The sequence below is a fragment of the Pelophylax lessonae genome (assembly GCF_965119305.1).
Source record: "Pelophylax lessonae genome assembly, chromosome: 9".
NCBI lineage: Eukaryota > Metazoa > Chordata > Amphibia > Anura > Ranidae > Pelophylax > Pelophylax lessonae.
The window spans coordinates 252812991-252829699 of NC_138776.1; the positions used below are offsets into that span (position 1 = coordinate 252812991).

Below are 16709 nucleotides of genomic sequence, written 5' to 3' on the forward strand. Positions count from 1 at the left end.
GCCCCACTGGAGGGCTCTCCTCCTCTGGCCAGCCCTAACCGAGCTGTCCCAGCTCCCCCCAAAGGCCCCCTGCTGGCCAGCTCGGTAACTCGATTTCGGCCAGTGAGTAGAGAGTACCTGTAGCGGATCTTCAGCCTGGAAAGGGGGTCAGGAGGGGGGCCGAGTCGCTGCACCATGGGCCTCTGGTTTGTATGTGCCCCCTGGGCTGAAAGTTACCAGTGAGCCCCTGGTGGGGGAGGTGCTCTGACTGGGGGAAGACAGAGATCAGTGCTCCAGCTTAGCAGGAACACAAGATCTCTGTCTTCCACCCTGTCAGAATGGTTATCTGCCTATCTGGTGGTAGGCAGACCACCGTTCTGTGTCTCTCTGGAATGATCGCAGGTGGCTAGCAGACATTGGGTCCACCAGGCCCGCTGATTGGCTCCCCCTCTAGCCAATTAGCGCGCAATCGTGCCTCCGGCGGCGTGCACGCACCCCTTCGAGCCCCTGCACGAAATGACATACAGATAAGTGATTTTGCGCAGAGGAGCTGATTTGCTGCAGTAAACGTACATTAGGCGGCCTGCAAGTAATTTCAACATGGATTTAACGGGGCAATTTTTTATTTTTTCACATACATGTTAAACTCAACATTTTTTCGCTTGAAAATTACAACCCTCAGATATGTTTTATTTCTGAAAGCAGAGGCTCTGGAGAACAAAACAGTGGTGGTTGCAATGTTTTATATTTTACTATATTTGCACAGCCATTTATGAAAACTAAACTTTCAGGAAGAAATACGCAAAAATAAATTTATTGCACACAAACAAATTATAATGCTCAATTTTTTGGTAAAATATGATAAATGTTACATCAAGTAAATAGACACCGAACATGTCATCATTTAGGATTTGCACATGCTTGTGAAATTGTGATGAACTACCTAAATTCTCCATAGGCGACATTTTAAAATCTTTACAGGTTATCAGTTTAGAGGTAGACATGAGCTCTGGCACAGGGGAAAGGTCAGTTTAGAGGTAGACGCAAGCTCTGGCACAGGGGAAAGGTGAGTTTAGAGGTAGACATGAGCTCTGGCACAGGAGAAAGGTCAGTTTAGAGGTAGACATGAGCTCTGGCACAGGGGAAAGGTCAGTTTAGAGGTAGACGCAAGCTCTGGCACAGGGGAAAGGTGAGTTTAGAGGTAGACATGAGCTCTGGCACAGGAGAAAGGTCAGTTTAGAGGTAGACATGAGCTCTGGCACAGGGGAAAGGTCAGTTTAGAGGTAGACACGAGCTCTGGCACAGGGGAAAGGTCAGTTTAGAGGTAGACATGAGCTCTGGCACAGGGGAAAGGGGTGCTATAGCCAGTGGCACTGATAATTTGTGAAAACACGACAGGAACACAAGTTGTATAAAGAAGATTCCTAGTGCTCTCCCCTCGTGATTTCAAGTGGAAAAGCTTTCTAGTGTTCCCAAGTGCTTCCTAGTGGAAAAAGAGTCCTATTGTTCAACAGGTGCATCCTGGTGGGGAAGATTCCTAGAGCCCCCTAGTGTTTTCTAGTGGAAAAGATTTCTAGTAATCCCAAGTGCTTCCTAGTAGAGAAGATTTCTAGTGCCGACCACTCTCCTTCCCCCCATGTTTCCTAATGGAGGAGTTCCCCAGTGTTCTCCAGTACTTCCTAGTGGAGAAAGATTCATAGTTTCATGGTGTTTCCCAGTGGAGAAGATTACCCTGATGCGAGGAGGGACTCTGATTTCAGGTTGTTAAGAAAAACTGTGCTCTGTCAGTACATTTTTCATGTTTTGCTATGGCTAGACTGGAATCAGAAGTACAATTCTCTCTAGCGCAGCCAGTTTCTACCACCTTTGGAGATCAGAGGTCACATGAATGAGGACAGTGTTTAGCTTTTGGATGGCCTCTGGACAGGACATAATCTGGCAGGCATGGATACAATTTGCTGGGACCCGCATGTTGGGAGTGTTCAAAGAATGGACAGCGGACTTGTGTGTGTGAGATTTGTAGTGAGATTGAGTGTGCTAGCCCGAAGGGTAGATGTCAGGACCTGGGTTACCTGCTGGTGGCACTGTGCTTCCCAGTGCAGAAAGTTAAAGTTCCAATGTTAAGCAGAGGGTGTCTTTCAGCAGGCTACATATCCTAGTAATCCGCTTTCACCTAAAGCTGGCTGCCGGGAGGGTATTTAGGTCCTCTCTTTCAGTGCCTCTTTTTTTTTTCTGCTGCTAGATTCTGTTGCCATTTATACTGTTCCTGCCTCTGCCCTATACACTGTTTCCTGCATCCTGCTGCCTTGTATCTGCTGCTCTGTCAACCAGTTGTCAAGCAGGCAGTTTTTAGTAATCTTTCCACCTGATGCTGGTTCCTGGGAAGGTATTTAGTCTTTCCTCTGCTAGTAAACTTCATGTCAGTGTTTTGCTTTGATGTGCTAAGTCTGATGCTGTTTGCCATTTATCCTGCTCCTGATCTTGCCCTGCATACTGTACCCTGCCCCCCTTATTCCTGATCTCAGTCCTAGTTCCTGCCTTCATGGTATCTCCTGTATTCCCTGTGACATGTGTTCCTCATCTTATATTATAATTAGGTGGTTAGGTATTCTGTCATTTGGTTAATTGTTCACTGGTGTTTGGTAGTATTTTGTTTACCAATAATAAATCCACTTTATTATATACACTGCTCAAAAAATTTAAAGGAACACTTTGAAAACACATCAGATCTCAATGGGGAAAAATCTCATGCTGGATATCTATACTGGTATGGACTGGGTAATGTGTTGGGATCTATACTGGTATGGACTGGGTAATGTCTTAGGAACGAAAGGATGCTACATCGTTTGATGGAAATGAAAATTATCACCCTATAGAGGGCTGAATTTAAAGACAACTCAAAAATCAAAGTGGAAAAATGATGCGCAGGCTAGTCCATTTTGCTGAAATTTCATTGCAGCAACTCAGAATGGTCCTCAGTAGTTTGTATGGCCCCCATGTGCTTGTATGCATACCTGACAACATCGGGGGATACTCCTAATGAGACGACAGACAGTGTCCTTGGGTATTTCCTCCCAGATCTCGACCAGGGCATCACTGAGCTCCTGAATAGACCGAGTTGCAACCTGGCGGCATCGGATGGACCAAAACATAATGTTCCAGAGGTGTTCATTTGGATTCAGGTCAGGCGAGCGTGGGGGCCATTCAATATTGATTCCTTCATCCTCCAGGAACTGGCTGCATACTCTCGCCACATGAGTCGGGCATTGTTGTGCACCAGGAGGAACACAGGACCCACTGCACCAGCGTAGGGTCTGAAAATGGATCCAAGGAGTTACCCTTGATATCTAATGGCAGGCAGGGTGCCATTGTCTAGCCTGTAGAGGTCTGTGCATCCCTCAACGGATATGCCTCCCAACACCATCACTGACCCACCACCAAACTGGTCATGCTGAACGATGTTACAGGCAGCATAACGTTCTCCACGGCTTCCCCAGACCCTTTAACGTCTGTCACATGTGCCCAAAGTGAACATGCTCATCTGTGCAAAGCACAGGGCGCCAGTGATGGACCTGCCAATTATGGTCTTTAATCGAAAATGCCAATCATATTGTACGGGCAGTAAGCACAGGGCCAACTAGAGGACATCAGGCCACCCTAATGAAGTCTGTTTCTGATTATTTGGACATTCACACCAGTGGCCTACTGGAGTTCATTTTATAGGGCTCTGGCAGTGCTCATCCTGTTCCTCCTTACACAAAGGAGCAGATACGGGTCCTGCTGATAGGTTAAGGACCTTCTAAAGCCCTGTTCAGCTCTCCTAGAGTAACTACTTGTCTCCTGGAATCTCCTCCATGCTCTTGAGACTGTCCTGGGAGACACAGCAAACCTTCTGGCAATGGAAAATATTGATGTGTCATCCTGGAGGAGTTGGACTGCCTGTGCAAACTCTATAGGGTTCAGGTATCGCCTCATGCTACCAGTAGTGACCCTAGCCAAATACAAAAATACTGAAAAACTTTTAGAAAAGACGAGTAGGGGAAAAAAAAATGTTAGTGGCCTCCACCTGTAAAACCATTCCTGGTTTGGAGGTCGTCTCATTGTTGCCCATCCAGTGCACCTGTTAAGTTCATGAACACCAAAGCAGCTGAAACTGATTAACAACCCCCTCTACTACTTGACCAGAGGAAGATCCCAGGAGTTTAATTGACTTTATGCTATACTCCAATTAAAAAGTGTTCTTTTAATTTTTTTGAACAGTGTATATGGTATGGTCTTAGTCTCCTAAGTGTAGCCATGCAGATCTGGCCATCCCTGCTGCAGATTCCTGACAATAGACTTCTTTCCCTCTCTCTGACATTCATCACTACATTCTACAACCTTGTCATGGAGCAGCCATTGCTAGCTTTCTTCTAAAGATGCTTGGGTCTGCCTGTGTCTGGTGTCTATACTTTTTGTGCCACAAGTTTCCTTTAAAGTTTACGATTTATTTGAAAGAAAGCATTCAAAACCAATTTAAAACAATTTTAAAAAAAAGCAACTTTAATTTTTTAATAATGTCTGTTTTTTTTTCCACTTAGAATACAAGACACCCGTGTACAACTCAGAACTCAGCTTTTACCCACTGCCACAGGAAGCTCTGATCTCTTATGGGACCCGAGATGGGTGTAAAAGGAGGACTTCTTTGAGAACCCTTTCCCACACTCTGAACATACATGTGGCTTCTCCCCTGTGTGGATTTTCTCGTGTCTGATAAGATTTGATTTAATGGAAAAACATCTCCCACATTCTGAGCATGAATATGGCTTCTCCCCTGTGTGAACTTTCTTATGTGTCAAAAGAGTTGACTTAAGGGAAAAAGTTTTACCGCAATCCGTGCATGAATACGGCTTCTCCCCTGTGTGAACCTTTTCATGCGCATCAAGGGATGACTTGTGTGAAAAACACCTCCCGCACTCCGAACACGAATAATGCTTCACCCCCTTGTGAACGTTTTCATGACTGATGAGCGTTGATTTATGGGAAAAACGTTTCCCGCATTCCAAACAGGAGTATGGCTTTTCGGCTGCGTGGGTCATCTGATGCGCGATAAGGTTTGGCCTGTGAGAAAACACTTTGCCGCACTCAGAACAGGAAAAGGGCTTCTCCCCGGTGTGAATTTTCTTGTGCTTAAAAAGAGAGGAATTAAAAGCAAAACATTTGCCGCATTCAGAGCATGAATACGGCTTCGCCCCCGTGTGAACTTTTTCGTGAGTGGTAAGAGCAGACTTATGGGAAAAACGTTTCCCGCACTCTGAACAAGAGAACGGCCTCTCCCCTGTGTGAGTCATCTGATGTCCAACAAGGTTTTGCCTATTGGAAAAACACTTCCCGCACTCGGAACATGAATACGGCTTCTCCCCCGTGTGGGTCATCTGATGTCCAATAAGATGCTGTTTGTGGGAAAAGCTTCTCCCACACTCTAGACATGAAAAAGGCTTCTCCCCGGTGTGAACTCTCTTGTGCTTAATAAGAGATGAACTAAAAGAGAAACATTTTCCACACTCTTTACATGAGTACGGCTTCACCCCTGTGTGAATGCTCTGATGCTGGGTCAGTATCCATTTCTCAGTAAAGGATTTCCCACATTCCTGGCATAGAAATGGCTGCTTGGTTGAGTGAGTTTTCAGGTGTCTCGTCAGCTGCTGTTTCAGAGAAAACAGTTTCCCGCATTCAGAGCATGAATAGGACTTCTCGCTCTTGTGATTCCTTAGGTGGGAGGTCAGTTTGGCTCTCTGCAAAAAACATTCTCCGCACTCTGAACAGGAAAAGGCTCCACCCCCACCATCTGCTGTATGAAAGAGACAGAAATAAAATATATTAAGCCCAATTCTAGGTTGAGCAACCCCCCCCCCCTTCCCTGTTCTTACTCCTCACCCCCAAAGTGTTTTTTGGACATACTATTTATTATGAGATTGTTTGCCCAGTTAGGCAACGCCATTAGTCCTCTTCCTTCTCTAGCAATGAGTGGTCCTGAATTCTCCTGCATGGATAAGATATGTTGCCAGCCCATCAATTAACTTATTGTCTTGCTGAGGACATATCTTATCCATGCTGTACACCGGGACCAGTTGGGAGTAATTGCAGTACCTTTTTAACCACATGGTCGATTCCAGTATGGTATGCTCCATGAATTCTATTCTGTAAGCCCAATGTGGCTTGATGGCGCACTTCCGGTAGGCATGTCCTCGATGCCTTAGGTGCACGAGAAGTGGAGTGAATGAGGCTAGGTCTCCTTCAACCTGATAGAGGACTGGCTTTGAAAGAGTTACACACCTGACACCAATACTTTAAATTAGTGATAGACCGATATCGTTTTTTTATTGCTGATACCGATATTTTGGTCATCGGATATCGGTATTGGCCGATATTTTCCGAAATTTAAAAAAAAAATTTTTTTTATTTTTCACAGGGACTCTGGTGGAGGGATTTGGGGGTCTAAAAGACCCCAAACTCCTCCTCTGCACTTAAAAGCATTCAAAACGCCAAGTTTGAATTTGCCGCCGAGTACCCGGAAGTGATGTCATGACATCACTTCCGGGCTTTTTACATGGAGACCCGATCAGAGCCGAATGCGGCTTTGATCGGGTCTTCTCTTCGGGGGCTGTGCAGGTAGGATGCCTAGGTCTCCCGGTGGGACAGGAGACCCGGAAGGTGGCGGGAGGGGACGGGACGTTCCCTCCCGCTCCTTGTAATGACAGCCGAGCGGCTTCTAAGCAGGTCTCCTGCTGTCAGTGTATGTGCTTAGCTGTACATCCTGTAAGGGTAGGTAGATACTCCCTGACAGGAAGACTCAATGAGCTACCATGGCGCTCCACAGTGCTGCGATAGTTCATTGAGAACTACAAGCCGACAGCTGCTAAGGATGTTAGTTTATTCAGACACACGGAGCTGTGTGTATGAATGATGCGGCTGTGTGGGGAACTTCTCCCTGTACTGCTGCCACCGGGATGAGGGGGAGGGAGGGGGGTCAGCGGGCAGCAGCAGTGGGAACAGTTTACATGTTCTACCCTAAATTCGACATTTAACATGTTCCCAAAGGTGAACTTATCCTTTAATGTGAGATAGCATGTTTGCAACACATACGTACCCAAACTACAATTTGCAACCAAGTATTTATGACTTGCTACTTTAATGTGAAAATAATGCGGATTCCAATAAGGCAGCCTAAGGGCCAGTTCAAACCCTGAATTGCACACGAATACGCTGTGCATTCCTGTGCGATTCACATGCGATCCGATTTTAGCCCATTCATTTGAATGGGTTGAAATTGTGCTTGATCGCAGCTAAAGTAGTGCATGCACTACTTTACATAAATTCTGTGCCATGCAATCCGGTGCAGATAAACACACCGTGTTTGCAACCTGTATTTGAGGTGTCAGCATTGCACTGACACCCACTGCAGATCGTAAGTGCAGTGTGGTTTGAACGCAGTTCGGGAGACGTGCATGGAAGGTAGGTTTCCCGCATGGCCTTCTGGTGCGAGTTGGCCCTAAGACCTAATTTTCCCACACGTCTCATCTACAAGTAACCTGCTCCAGGGAGCTGTACTCCTCAACATTGGGATAAGGTATGCATGACCAAGGATACAGATGCCAGACCCGGGACGGACAGATATTTACTGATACGACTGCTTGTGGAAGAGTATTCCACATCCTTACTGCTCTGACAGTGAAGAATCCCTTACATATTTTAAGGTTAAACCGTTTTTCCTCTAATTTTAGCGAGTGGCCACGTGTCTTATTGTATTCCCTTTCTCTAAAAAGTTTGTTCCTTATGCTATGGTCACCAGTACAGTATTTGTACATTGATATCATATCCCCCCTCAATCGTCTCTTCTCCAGAGAGAATAAGTTCAGTGCTTGTAGTCTTTCCTCATAGCTGATGTCCTCCATTCCCCTAATTATTTTTGTTGCCCTTCTCTGGACTTTCTCCAGTTCCAGCACATCCTTCCTGAGGACCGGTGCCCAGAACTGGACAGCATACTCCAGATGTGGCCGGACCAGAGTCTTGTAGAGCGGAAGAATAATCTCTTTATTTCTGGAGTGAATCCCCTTTTTTATACATCCCAGTATTTTGTTGGCTTTGCTTGCAGCTACTTGGCATTGCATGCCACTGCCAAGTCTGTTGTCTACCAGTACCCCCAGGTCCTTTTCCATCGTAGACTCACCCAGAGGCTCCCCCCCTAGTGAGTAGCTTGCTTTCTGGTTTCTGACGCCCAAGTGCATTACTTTACATTTTTCAACATTAAACCTCATCTGCCATGTAGTTGCCCACCCCGTTATTTTGTTCAGGTCCGCTTGTAAGGTTTCCACATCCTGCATAGAAGATATTGGCATGCTTAGTTTAGTATCATCCGCAAATACTGAGGTTGTACTTGATATCCCCTCCTCTAGATCATTTATGAATAAATTTAACAGGATTGGTCCCAGGACCAAACCCTGGGGGACCCCACTTTCCACACCCGCCCAATCTGAGTACTCCCCATTAATCACCACCCTCTGGACTCTCCCCTGGTGCCAGTTCTCTATCCAGGTACTCACCCTATGGTCCATACCTACATTCCTTGGTTGTAACCAAGTTGATCTACTGATCAACTTGGTTACATTTAACCTGCCCATACAAGGTTCGAACCTCAGTCCGTTCAGCAGATTTCGAACCGTCTATGGCCGATGGGACATCGTTTTTTTTTTTTTTCAAAATGGGAAGATTAATTACATCAACAAGGAGGATCTGGGACTCTTCTGTGGATTTAGTGCTTATTACTCACCTCTGCTGTTCTCTGGAGGGATTTCATCATCATTACACAGATCATCCCCCATCACATATGACTCTTCATCTTCTTCTTCTTCTTCCTCCTCTTTAATTTTAACTTTAACCATATGTACATCCTAAATACCACAAAATGACACAAAGCTCAAGATGAATGTCTAGTGCAGGAAAAAAAAAAAAGACATGATTGCACAACAACCGCATACATGGTCAGATGTGGGGACCGTACAATGAGATCTATAAACATGGCCTTCAGCTTCTGAACATCTCAAAGAATGACAACGGAAAATATATTTTATTATATGCAGAGCATTTGTCAGGAGCTGGGGATAAAATGTGTAATCTGGTTAAAGATGAAATCCGGCCTTCCCTTCAGTCTTGCACAGTTGTTCCCGGCTCCTCTCCTGTACTGAAACGGCTTATTCTGATTTCACTGCACACTGTGTCCTTCTCACTGTATACATTAGAAGCTGAAGCAAAATAGATGCAACCTGCCTCATTTCCTGGGTGGAGGATGTCCAGCATCATCTAGGCCAGGGGTCTTCAAACTATGGCCCTCCAGCTATTCAGGAACTGCAATTCCCATCATGCCTAGTCATGTCTGTGAATGTCAGAGCTATACAATGCCTCATGGGATGTGTAGTTCCCGCAACAGCTGGAGGGCCGTGGTTTGAGGATCCCTGATCTAGACCTTTCCTGATGGCACCTGGCTTAACCCTCTTATTCAATTTTTTTTTTTAAAATAACAAACATGTCATACTTACCTGCCTGCGACAAGCCTGACCAGGTCGGCGTACCAAGCACAACGAGGCCAGTCTGGAGCCACAAGAAAGACCGGAAACCCTTCAGCCTCTACCCTGCGAAGAACTCTTGGCAGCAACTTGAGAGGAGGAAAGGCATACATCAGCTGGTATTGGCCCCAGGGGGCCACCAGCGCGTCCGTGGCGTCTGCCAGAGGGTCCTGAGAGCGGGTCACAAACCTCTGTACCTTCTGTGTAATGGTTTTGGACAGAGCAGCCTCAACCCTCCTCTTCTTGGGTCCCCCGCCAATGCTCTGGGCTTCTCCCCCTGCTAAGTGAAGTGTCTCTTTAGAATGCCGCTTGCTATTGGGGCACTCGTGCATGCTTCTACCTTGTCACGATTGTCATAATTTGGATGTCCAGTCAATAAATCTGGATTTTGACTCAACCTGGAGTGCTGCCAATTCCTTTTCTTTTATCAAGTTTTCACGGAGGCGAGCCGGGGCATGCACCTGTGTGAGTCATCAGGCAATTACACCACCTTGAGCAGTGAGTCCTTGTCTCTTCACTCGTGCATGCTTGCTCCCAGCTCCCTCCTCACTGGCTGTGATTGACAGCCAATAGGCTCCCGCTGCTGTGCCTGAGCCAATGAGGAGGGAGAGAGCAATGCAGATCGCTGGATCAAAATCGGGCTCAGGCAAAGTATTAGCGGGGGGGCGGGGGCTACTGGCATTTAATCCTTTACATACAGTAGCCTATTTTTTGTTTCCTCCCCGTTCTTCTCCTGGTGGCCCTTTTCACTGAGAGCAAATAAATCCATGGCCCTTTACTTCCTGGATCTCTGCCTAGAGCTCTGGGTCTGCTTCCTGGATCTCTACCTAGAGCTCTGCTTCCTGGAGCATGTGACAACATTGTCCCAGGATGCAGCTGTGAGGCCGTTGGCACATCACCAGTGCCTCACTCAACCAGCAAGTGAAAAAGCAGTAAGCAAACACAACAGTAAGTAAAAGCAAAAATGTTTAACAACTTCAATACTGGGCACTTTCCCCTCCTTCCTGCCCAGGCCAAATTGCAGCTTTCAGCGCTGTCACACTTTGAATAACAATTGCGCGGGCATACAACACTTTACCCAAATTAAATTTTTAGAATTTTTTTGAGACAAGAGCTTTCTTTTGGTGTTATTTAATCAACACTGTTTTTTTTTTATTTTTTGTTAAAAAAAAAATAATAATAATAATTTAAAATAAGACAATATAAACAATAATAGAAAAAAAAATTGAAAATTTTGAAAAAAAAAAAAGTTTTTCTACACACTCACCACCTCCCCCCCCCCGTCTTCGGCTCCTATTCAGTTCCGGCTTCCTCTTCTATCTTCTTTGACCCCCCCCCCCCCCTTTAATTTATTTTTTTCTCCCTCCCACTTCCCCCTTCTTGCCCACAAGGTTACCCTCAATTAGCCCCCATATCACGGTCTCCCAGACTTCTCTTGCTCTTTGGTATTGTCCCCCCGTTGGGGTGCCAAACAGCTACAGCACTTATACTTTATACTGGGAGTGGGAGATGATGGCAACGTTCCCATCTCCCCTACGAGTTATACTTTGATTCTCGTTTGTTACTCTGTACCCCAGTTGTACTTTGTTATTTGTTGCATTTTTACATTTCCCCTTGCCTCCATACTATGGCTATGCAGTACAACGTTGTATATTCTATGCCAGTGGTACCCACAGTTTTACTTTACGTTTTGTACCGAACTCTGTACCACTGTTCTATCTCCTATGTTAAATTCTTAATTAAAAAGTTTGAACACTGAAATGTGAACCATTACCATTTCAACATAACCAAATAATATTTAAAAACTTTTCAAAGTTTACATTCTTAGTAGTGATCGAACGATATCGTTTTTTTATTGCAGATACCGATATTTTGGTCATCGCATATCGGTATTGGCCGATATTTTTGTACATTAAAATTTTTCTTTTTTTTGGAAAGGTACTCTTATGGAGGGATCTGGGGGTCTAAAAGACCCCAAACCCCTCCTCTGCACTTAAAAGCATTAAAAATGCCAAGTTTGGCTGTTTTGAATGCTGTGATTTTTTTTAATCTGGCGCTGAATACCCGGAAGTGACGTCATGACATCACTTCAGGGTTTTATATGGAGACCCGATCAGAGCCGAATGCGGCTTTGATCGGGTCTTCCCTTTGGCGGCCGTGCAGGCTGGTTGCCCAGGTCTCCCGGTGGGACGGGAGACCCGGGCGAACTGCGGAAGGCGGCAGAAGGGGGGAGGACGTCCCCTCCCAGAACTAACAGAACTAACAGATCTAACAATCAGGCTCCCCTGTGTGTCGTTACTTATTATGTTCAAGCGTTAAAAAAAAAAAATATGTTCGATTGTTAAGTCAGGTACTTATTTTAGCAAGTAAGTTCACATTCAGGTAAAGAACCTACTTCATCATCTTGTGGGATATTATGGTCTTCGTCTTCAGAACCCGAGAAATATAGAGGACTGACACATCCCTCTACTATATGTTCACGACTTGGAGCCCCTGTAAGAAAAATATACGGAGCTGTTAAGATTGTCCATCCAAGGCAGAGAGACAACTGTTCTTTTCATACATACAAACAAGAAAGTCACTGTAAAGGGACTCTGCATGAAACTCAAAGCACAGTGCCTTGAAAAAGTATTCACACCCCCTTGAAATTTTACACATTTTGTCACAGTACAACCAAAAAACGTAAATGTATTTTATTGGGATTTTATGTGATAAACAAACACGAAGTGGCACATAATTGTGAAGTGGAAGGAAAATGATAAATGGTTTTCAAATTTTTTTACAAATAAATATGTGAAAAGTGTGGCGTGTATTTGTAGTCAGCCCCCTTTAGGCCCCTTTCACACAGCCCGTCCGTCGGACGGACTCCGTTTATCTCAGCGGGGGATCGATCCTTCCGATCCCCCACTGAGCAGGAGGATGACAGCTGTTCTCTGCGCTGTGTGCGGAGACACAGCTGTCAGTTCCCCATACATCTCTATGGGGGAATCGGATGGGAACGGACCGTAGGTCCGTTCTCATCCAATCCCATCCGATCCGCTGGACGGATGGAAAATAGGGTTTCCATCCGTCCAGATTTGACGGATCGGATGTCAGTGGAAGCCCCATAGACATGCATGGGGGGACCGTTCAGATACGCAAAAAATAACAGACAGACGGATCTGAATGGTCCGCCTGTGTTAAAGAGCCCTTACTCTGATACCCCTAACTAAAATCTAGTGAAACCAATTGCCTTCAGAAGTCACCTAATTAGTAAATAGAGCCCACCTGTGTGTAATTTAATCTCAGTATAAATACAGCTGTTCTGTGAAGCCCTCAGAGGTTTGTCAGAGAACCTTAGGTCCCTTTCATACGGGCGACCTGTCAGTTTTTCAGGCAGACCTGATCAGATGCTCCATGCATCCCTATGGGGCAGTGGGTGTCATCTCCCCTGACACCCGCTGCTATCCGATTCCGATCCTGTCCCTGAAATCCGGATGGATGGAAACCCTATTTTCCATCCGTCTAGAGGATCAGATCGGATAGGATCGGATGAGAACGGACAGGCAGTCCGTTCTCATCCAATCTCCCCCATAGAGGACAGCGGGGATCTGACAGCTCCGTCTCTGCACACGGAGCGGAGACGGAGCTGTCATCCACCTGCTCAGCGGATCGATCCACCGCTGAGCTGAACGGACTCCGTTGGGCCCGTGTGAAAAAGGCCTTAGTGAACAGACTGCATCATAAAGGCCAAGGAACACACCAGACAGGTCAGGGATAAAGTTGTGGGGAAGTTTAAAGCAGGATTAGATTATAAAAAAAAAAAAAAAAATATCCCAAGCTTTGAACATCTCAATGAGCAATGTTCAATCCATCATCCGAAAATGGAAAGAGTATGGCACAACTGCAACCTACCAAGTTTCAGCGGGTCTGTGGTAGTGAGCCCTTGTAGATCCCCAGCTTAGGATTCCCCAGGGAGCAGAGTCTAAGCCCCAGCCTGCTTCCTCACCAGGGGCCCTGATGGTGGGGATGGATTTGCAGCAAGCTGGAACCAGGTCGCGGCTCCAAGGTAGGCCCAGCTGAAGATGTGGAGACTGCTGGCGTGTGCAGAGTAAGTGGCAGACTAAAGGATATCCAAGAGACAAGCCGAGGTCAGGACAGGCAGCAAACGAACACAGACGTAAAAATGAAGCAGGGTCGGTACACAGTAAATCAGATACAGTAGCCTAGGGGTAAACAGATGGGAGCTCAGAGAACAGTGAAGTTGCTCAGGCAAGGAGCACTGCACTGAGCATGTGTATATATAGGGAAGCAAACAGGGAGGTGACCCAGGAAGTAATAGACAAGAAAAAGGATATAGAATCTCCACCATATATGCTTCCTTGGCTGAAGCTAGAGAAAAACCTTCCTATGTACACATGTGGGAATCTGACTTGGGAGCAGAGTTTCCACAGGACACCTGGTCCCAAAACTTCCGACGCTCCTTTAAAGGCATCCTAATGTTTCCCTGATGGAAGCTAATGTTAAAGGTGTTTCTCAGATGGTACAGAGTCCCGGCCAGGTTGGCCACCATGTTTCCTAATACGTCTCCCTTATGCTTCCGAAATTGTGGTTTGGTGGGCTCCATGTTCCATACATGGTGGTCCTGCCCACGTATTAGATCTTTCTGGAACAAGATTTTCCACATATTACGGAGAATCTCGGGCCTAGATATCCCTCAGGTTGACAAAGCCCCCGAACATATGTCCAAACTACTCTTTTTCATACTATTAGGAGCCAAAAAGACACTTGCTAAAGCCCCATACACACGATAAGATTATCGAACGATCTGTCGTCCATTTTTTGTGGCATGCTAGTCTGATGTGGAAAGTGAAGAGGTTATTTTCATACGAATTTTCCCGTACGACAGAATTCTACTTCAGAAGTGATGTCATGTGTTGGATTGCTTTCTATATGATCTCTGCAGTTACACCAGGGAGAATGACAGGCGGCTTTGTTTACATCAGCCGCCTGCCTTTCTCCCTCTCCAGCGGGAGATCGCAAGTGGCCGGCACACATCAGAGTCCCCGGTCACTCGCGCGGGGACCTCAGTCAACGAGCCTCCGGCGGCGCGTGCTCGCCCCCTGTAGGCTCCTGGGCGAGTGATGTAGTAGTACGTCGCTTTGCCCAGGAGGGGCTGACTGCCGCAGTAAATATACTGTGGGCGGTCGGCAAGCGGTTAATAAAAACCATTGAAATCAAAACTGTATCAATTCTTTGGACTATAATTCTAAAATAATGGTCTCCAAACTGCGGCCTGAAGACCAATTGTGGCCCTTTCCTTGCTTTTATCTGGCACTATTCCATCAACTGACACCAATGATGAGACACCACTGGCACCATCAATTGGCACTTTTCTTCCCATTGATACCAACAATGGGGCCTTCTTTATCCCCTTATAATCAATAATGGGACATTGTTTATACCTATTGATGCGGAGACGTTTTCTACTCCCACTGGCCACAGTCCAGCCCACTCTAAAGCCTGGAGGACAGAAAATTGGCCCTTTCCTTAGAAAGTTTGGGGACTCTGGTATAGATTATAACATTGTTGTAGAACATTGCCTGCACTTATCTCCTGAAGAGGTGGACATATGTTCTGTAAAAACGTGTAGAGACTGCACAAGCCCTGCTTTCATAATTCTTGGTTTAAAATGAGCATGTGATTGGCAATTATGTCCCTATTTAACCTCTAAATAAATATTTGGAGCTGTCCCTTGGGCAACACCTTTTGGAGGAAATTTATCTTGATATTGATGTAGCAATTATTCAATGATGGATATTTTATAGGTTTTAATATATGGCTTTAAAAAGGATATACAAGAAACAATAAATTTTTTAACAAGATATTTTTAGTCTATACACTATGAGTACCATAAAAAGTCCCTTTACACTGATTTTATTGTTTGTATTATAACAAATTTTGGATGTAGGTACTGTTGATGCGATACCTACAATTTGTTACGTTCTTATTACCTTATTAATTACACTCTGCAAAGGTGATTAAGCAATACTGAACAGAACCAACCAGTCAAATAAATGTATAAGGGTAATCAATGTATCTTCCCTGTGCTTAGTGTGCATTACTCACCCGTGTTGATCTCTATAGGAATTTCCTCCTCTTTAATCCTCACATGTATTTCTTCTTCCTCCTCCTCATCCTCAGCTTTAAACTCTGTCTGAGTGCCTCTGGTGTCTCCGGGGTCTGTGAATAAAGATGAGAGTGAAGCCCCCTGTACTGAGATGTATGAGAGACCCCAGAGAGGGAGTGTCGTAACCCCCAGCTCAGCTGATCCCCTATTCAGTAGTAACCCCCAGCTCAGCTGATCCCCTATTCAGTAGTAACCCCCAGCTCTGTTGATTCCCCACTCAGTAGTAATCCCCAGCTCTGTTTATCCTCCGGCTCAGTAGTAACCCCCAGCTCTGTTGATCCCCCACTCAGTAGTAACCCCCAGCTCTGTTGATCCCCCACTCAGTAGTAACCCCCAGCTCTGTTGATTCCCCACTCAGCAGTAACCCCCAGCTCTGTTGATTCCCCACTCAGCAGTAACCCCCAGCTCTGTTGATTCCCCACTCAGTAGTAATCCCCAGATCTGTTTATCCTCCCGCTCAGTAGTAACCCCCAGCTCTGTTGATCCCCCACTCAGTAGTAACCCCCAGCTCTGTTGATCCTCCACTCAGTAGTAACCCCCAGCTCTGTTGATTCCCCACTCAGTAGTAACCCCCAGCTCTGTTGATCCCCCACTCAGTAGTAACCCCCAGCTCTGTTGATCCCCCACTCAGTAGTAACCCCCAGCTCTGTTGATCCCCCACTCAGTAGTAACCCCCAGCTCTGTTGATCCCCCACTCAGTAGTAATCCCCAGCTCTGTTTATCCTCCCGCTCAGTAGTAACCCCCAGCTCTGTTGATCCCCCCCACTCAGTAGTAACCCCCAGCTCTGTTGATCCCCCACTCAGTAGTAACCCCCAGCTCTCCTAAACCTCTGGTTTTCTGATCCTCCTGGTCTCTTGGCTGGTAACACACAATGACATAATGTGAGGAGGCGAGCCGGAGTCTAATAGAGGCTGATAGCTCCTGACTCTACCACTGGGCATACAAGGCGATTCAGTGC

General features: G+C 45.9%; 2 protein-coding genes across 3 annotated transcripts in view; both read right to left on the reverse strand.

Annotated features, from left to right (window-relative positions):
* LOC309564371 (uncharacterized protein) overlaps nucleotides 1–16709 on the reverse strand; it is a gene marked incomplete at its 3' end in the record, with an annotated part of 548195 nt that overhangs the window by 28701 nt on the left and 502785 nt on the right. Inside the window, exons 10-12 of the mRNA XM_082268998.1 lie at nucleotides 15690–15803; nucleotides 11977–12074; nucleotides 8844–8909 (exon numbers count right to left, since the gene is read on the reverse strand). Of these exons, the coding sequence (XP_082125124.1) occupies nucleotides 8844–8909; nucleotides 11977–12074; nucleotides 15690–15803 (278 nt within the window). The remainder of the gene's footprint in view (nucleotides 1–8843; nucleotides 8910–11976; nucleotides 12075–15689; nucleotides 15804–16709) is intronic.
* LOC309562766 (uncharacterized protein) lies at nucleotides 4549–8858 on the reverse strand. Of its 2 annotated transcripts, none has more exons than XM_082267064.1 (2): nucleotides 8789–8858; nucleotides 4549–5809 (listed from the first exon to the last, which is right to left on the reverse strand). In XM_082267064.1, exons 1-2 carry the CDS (start codon nucleotides 8838–8840, stop codon nucleotides 4590–4592), a joined length of 1272 nt encoding a protein of 423 aa, XP_082123190.1. In that variant the 5' UTR covers nucleotides 8841–8858; the 3' UTR covers nucleotides 4549–4589. The 2 variants fall into 2 exon arrangements, with proteins under 2 accessions (XP_082123190.1, XP_082123191.1); XM_082267065.1 differs by having other exon boundaries at nucleotides 4549–5806; nucleotides 8789–8852.